The sequence below is a fragment of the Chenopodium quinoa genome, unplaced genomic scaffold (assembly GCF_001683475.1).
Source record: "Chenopodium quinoa cultivar QQ74 unplaced genomic scaffold, ASM168347v1, whole genome shotgun sequence".
Lineage (NCBI taxonomy): Eukaryota > Viridiplantae > Streptophyta > Magnoliopsida > Caryophyllales > Amaranthaceae > Chenopodium > Chenopodium quinoa.
The window spans coordinates 23,303,750-23,309,518 of record NW_018742204.1 but is presented as its reverse complement, the minus strand read 5'-3'; the positions used below and the strand labels follow the sequence as shown (position 1 = coordinate 23,309,518).

Sequence of the window (5,769 nt, the reverse complement as noted above, 5' to 3'; positions counted from 1 at the left end):
TAGAATGCACGTAATGTGGAAGTTACTTCTCGCGTAATGGGAGAATTCTGCAATTAATATTACTCGGGGTAAGAGTGTTTCTTTTTGAGGAGTATTCAATGTGATCAACAAATGTTCCAACCCCCATTAATGAGGGTCCTTCCACTATTTATAGTGGGGAAGGGATGGTTCCCCTTTTAGGGTTTAGAGGACACGTGTCAGCAGAGGATTGGAGCCCTGCTGACCAACGGCTGGATGCCACGTGTCACTAGGCCATTGGGCCACGTGTTTAGGGTATTTTTACCCCAAACATTTGCCCCTCACTGGTGCTGACGTGGCAGGGTGCCACGTGGCGCCGGTGAAAGGTTTTTTTTTTTTTTTTTTTTTTTTTTTTTTTTTTTTTTTACTCTTCAGATTCCTTTTGAAGGATGGAAAAGCATAAGGCGAAGAGTCACGACTTTTCACCTTCTGGGACAAATTCTATAAATAGGAGAAGATGTCCCCCGAGCTCTCATTTACAAACTTTGCCAAATTTCTGAAGATTTGAGAGCAGCCGGCAATTTGAGAGTTGAGAGCATTCGGAGGTGAGATTCGTTGAGAGCAACCGGTCTACAGACCGTCTAGGTCGTTGCAAGCTAGCCAAAGATTTTCGAGAGGGTAATCAGAGAAACCCAGCCGGATTTTGAACCGCCTGCGTCTTCGCAAGCATCCCAGAGAATTTCCAGATTTTCTTCTAGGTACCGTCTCTATTCTTTCTAGCTTTTTCATGTATTTCCGTTTGAGTCTTTTACTCGCATTTTTGTTCATTGGTCCCATAAGTAGATGGACCCCTTATACCCATACCCGGAACCTAGCTGTGAACTCAGCCGGTTTATTAGTACGGCTGAGTCTAGAACTGGGTCTGCCGCCTCTGTTCTTTGGGACAACCCTTTTTCAACACCCATATCGACCGACTCTGTGTCTGTGCAGGACACAATGGCCAGAATCCGGTCTACTGCCAGAGATCCCAACTACAGAAGTGGGAGCTCAGATGAGCAGCCGCCTGAGGTCCCAGCTTCAGGCGGTGAAGTAGAGCATGGAGAGGTAGAGCAGAGAGGCTCACCCGGGGGCGCTCCTAGCACCCCGGGTGATAGCATTTTAAACGAAGAGAGTGCTCCCCTCCAGGAGACCAGAGAGCAGGTAGGCTCTGATAAGGAGGTCTCCAACTCCCCAGCCGGCTCTGATGCCGGTCACGTTCAAAGTAGCAGTAGCAGCTACTTAACCGAATCTGAGGATAGCGAGGAGGCGGAGAGGCCTTCTTGGGATAATAGGAACGATCCTCTCATGATCGCCGTCTCCTCCAAGGACCGCGAGCTCATGCGGGCTGCGCTGCCAGATTTTATCAAACGGCGGCCGCTGGGTGGTGACTATACAATAAAAGTCCCGGCTGCTCTGGGAACAATATGGTGGGAGGATGGACAACCGAACACGAACGCTTGGTTCGGGTGCTACGAGGCGGCCTTCGTGGCCGGAGTCCGCTTCCCTCTCCACGACACAATAAAAGCCATACTTAGGGGGTATGGCCTAGGTCTCTGGCAATTAACCCCCAACTCATGGGTAAATATTTTAGGGTATATCGCCGCCTGCGAGATGCAGGGCCTCAACCCCGGCTGGGAGGCGTTTGCCCACATGCATTACCTGAGTAGAAGCCCAGGCGGCTGGAGAGCCTGGTATACCTTGACCACCCAGCCCAAATACCTTATGACCTTGGACAAGCCATCCAAATGGTCGGACTGGAAGCACCGGTTCTACTTGGTTAAGGCCCCAACTACGGCAGAGAACAGAGAATTCCGGATCTACAACCGGAAACCAGAACTCTTGGGGACCAAGTGCTGCCTGCCCCCTGTCCCGGAGGATGATAGAGAGACCATCCTTGACTCCGGGTTTTTTGAGTTAGTTCCTGACACCCTCTCATCCGGAGAGATAGTAAGGGTACCTAGAAACAGGGTGCCCAAACATGAATTTTTTAGGGACGAATGCTTCTTGTCCGCTTGTGGTCTAAGCAGCATGTTTGAAAAACGTATGTATTCGGAACTCAGCCGGTTTCTTTCGAACCGGATGCTTTTATTTCCTTGCTTATTTATTATTCTAACCGTGTGGCTTCCTCTGCAGAAGAAGCCAAGAGAATGCTGCCCACCGAGAAGACACCGGCTAGGTCGGCTGCCGACATCTGGAAAGCCAATCTCGAGAAAAAACTTGCTGCCCAGGCGGCGAAGAAGGTATAACCGTCTGATCCTTCTCGTTTATGTCAATCCTTTTATCCCATAACTTATATTTTTCTCGTTTACAGGACGGGAAGCAGATGCCCCGGTCCCTTCAAAAACAGGTCAGGCCTCCGCCGACCCAACAAGAGTCTGCATCCAAGGTGCAGAAGATAGCCGACCGGCAAACTACCGGCGGCAAATCAATAAGGGTCCCAGACGGGCCTGGATCTGCGGATGTGCTTTCTGCCATCCCATTGAGGACCGCAACCGGTCCCTCTGAAGGCCGTTCGGGCCGCCAAGGTAACTTCGACCTTACACTGCTTGACCTGCCCATGCGGGTCAAGTCTTATTCACAGTCTCGATCGCAGCCGGGGGATTCTCCAATCAGCCGGCAATCTATAGGCAAAGCATATGCGAGTTTCTCACCGTCTGTTTCTGGTGCAGATAATTCTCCCCGCTGGCCGGACGGGGCACAATATGCCCGGGCCATGCTGAAAGCCGTCCCCAGGGACGAGAAGGAGGCGATCCCTGGGATCAACTCCTTTAATGTCGACCGGGTGCTGGTCGACCTGGCCGACGTATGCTCCAACAACCATGCGGTAATTTTCTTGACGTGCATTTTTAAGTATGCAGTATTAACCGGCTGTATTTTTGCAGGCTATGCTGCGCGTAGAGGGGCTCAAACGAGCTTATACCCGCAAGTCTGAGGAGGTAAGGAGAAGAAAACGGGCTGTTGATGACGCCCATAATGTTGCTGACTACTCTTTGTACATGCATGGCTTAGAATCTAAATCTATACGCATGGAACAGGCGGAGAAGACCAAAGCCCTCCAACAGCAGATTGATCAGCTGAAAAACCAAGTTGACCAACTGCAGGCGTCCCTGGATGATGCCAATAAAAAGTTGGAGGAACAGACTGAGCCCCTCCAACGGCTGAGCAAGGCGGAGACTGAAAATGGCCGCCTTGCCAAAGAGAATGAGCGCCTGCGCAAAGAGGCGGCTGCTGCCAATGAGAACTTCAAGGCCACCTTGGAGTCGGAGCAGGAGAGGCTCATTGAAGAGAATGAGCATGACTGTGCAAACCGGATGCAACGGGCGTTTTCCCTCATCCACCCGGAGGCGGACTTCACCGTCTGGGAACTCGCCTTCAAATATTCTGATCTTGCCATTCTGGCCGAGGAGGCGAACGAGCCGGGGCCCGGACCCTATGACGCTTGGGTTAGGGAGGAGATTGCGCGACGGCAGGCGGAGGCTGCTGAAGAGGAAGAAGTCGTTCCTGAAGCCGACGCAGCCGCTCACCCTGATCCAACCCAGAACCAACCGGAATAGGACCGGCTCACTGTTCGCCTGGAGTAGCAACTACTTCCCGGCCTGCGAGCCTAGCATTATCTTGTAATAGCGCCGGATGAGATGGGCTAAGCTGTAATAATTTTTATTTTGAATATAAACATTTTCACCGGCTGAGCCGGCTTTTGAATGCTTTTTATGTTTCTGCACTCCAATATTAGAATTCTTGTTATTTTTTATACATATTTCTGCGAGGATAACCAAAAGAACCCCGCCGGTAACACTACCGCTTGGGTCTGCGCAAACAGCAAAGAAATTTGCAAAGGTTGCCAAGAAGACCCCACCGGTAACACTGCCGTCTGGGTCTTCACAAACTAGGCGAAGAAATTTGCAAGGGTTGCCAAGAAGACCCACCGGTAACACTGTCGTCTGGGTCTTCGCAAACTAGGCGAAGAAATTTGCAAGGGTTGCCAAGAAGACCCCACCGGTAACACTGCCGTCTGGGTCTTCGCAAACTAGGCGAAGAAATTTGCAAGGGTTGCCAAGAAGACCCCACCAGTAACACTGTCGTCTGGGTCTTCGCAAACTAGGCGAAGAAATTTGCAAGGGTTGCCAAGAAGACCCCACCGGTAACACTGCCGTCTGGGTCTTCACAAACTAGGCGAAGAAATTTGCAAGGGTTGCCAAGAAGACCCCACCGGTAACACTGCCGTCTGGGTCTTCGCAAACTAGGCGAAGAAATTTGCAAGGGTTGCCAAGAAGACCCCACCGGTAACACTGCCGTCTGGGTCTTCGCAACTAGGCGAAGAAATTTCGACCCAAAACCAAACCGGATGGCGTCTGGGTAATTGCCCCTGGATAGCGGTCTGGGTCTTTGCAAGCCAGGCGACTATCCATATGATATAGCTCGAATATACACTAAGTGCCAACATTAGATTCGGGAGCCAGTCGGTTTATACTGAATTACCGGTCGGGACTTCGCAAAAGAATCACGCCAGATTAGGATGTCCATTCACCGGTTGGGCTTTTGCAAGCATACCCCTGAATGAATTATGGCCTAGACCAAATGCTTAGGCCTGCTCTTAGAGAGTCAGGCGGCGGTACTGAGTACCGGCTGTCCTTCCAAAAAGTGAGCCGGCTGCAAGTTTGGGGTTGCTAGCCTGCCCCCCTTTTTTTTTGTGCGAAGGATCGTCAGGCGGATTTGACCGCCTGTGTGATCGCTTAGAACAATTTACCACCCAAATGGGAGATGTTCTCTTCGGTGAATTCACCCGTATGGGTGTCACCGGATGATTTTAGGCCTGCTCTTAGAAAGTCAGGCGGATTTGTCCAAAAAGTGAGCCGGCTGCAAGTTTGGGGTTGCTAGCCTGCCCTTTTTTGGTGCGAAGGATCGTGTGATCGCTTAGAACAATTTACCACCCAAATGGGAGATGTTCTCTTCGATGAATTCACCCGTATGGGTGTCACCGGATGAAAAAATTAGTTACTGGTGCCGCTTGTGGTAGGCACAAGACATGGCGACTGTATACAAAATTGAATGTAATTCTCATTAATCATTTGAAAATTTTCAAAAGATGTACAATGCTTAGAAGTAGTATTTTTTGAGGTTATCTACATTCCAAGTTCTAGGCAACTTTCTTCCGTCTGGAGTTTCCATGCGGTAAGTGCCGTCTCGTACTTCTTCAAAGATCCGGTAGGGTCCCTCCCAATTTGGGGTTAATTTGCCTTGTTCATTGGCCCTACCGGTTGCCTCCATTTTGCGAAGCACAAAATCTCCTTCTTTCAAAGGTCTTTTACGAACCCGCTTGTTGTAGGCTCTAGTCATACGCAGACGGTAGATCTCATGACGCAAGGCAGCATTCCCCCTTCGCTCTGGAAGAGCGTCTAATGCCAACCGCATGGCTTCCCAGTTAGCCTCCTCATCATATAACATAATGCGTAGAGTAGGCTCATAATGTTCAATGGGAAGAACTGCTTCACTGCCGTATGTCATGAGAAATGGGGTCTCACCGGTTGCCCCCTTTTCGGTTGTCCGGATAGCCCAAAGGACATGAGGTAATTCCTCTGCCCATAGTCCACCGGCTCTTTCTACTTTCTTCTTTATCCCGTCTGAGATCAACTTGTTAAAAGCCTCAACTTGACCGTTTGCCTGAGGACGGCCAACGGATGCAAAACAATGGGAAATTCCTTGGTCTCCCAACCAGGTCTTCAGGACAGGCGTTTCGAACTGCGGTCCGTTGTCAAAAACCATGGACATTGG

At 50.4% G+C, this 5,769-nt stretch overlaps 1 protein-coding gene across 1 annotated transcript; it reads left to right on the top strand.

Annotated features, from left to right (window-relative positions):
- Positions 1-2,400: 2,400 nt before the first annotated feature.
- Positions 2,401-3,779, top strand: LOC110698948 (tropomyosin-2-like). The gene is made up of 3 exons (XM_021876477.1): positions 2,401-2,522; positions 2,667-2,933; positions 3,033-3,779. Exons 2-3 carry the CDS (start codon positions 2,883-2,885, stop codon positions 3,549-3,551), a joined length of 570 nt encoding a protein of 189 aa, XP_021732169.1. The 5' UTR covers positions 2,401-2,522; positions 2,667-2,882; the 3' UTR covers positions 3,552-3,779.
- The last annotated feature ends 1,990 nt before the right edge of the window (positions 3,780-5,769 follow it).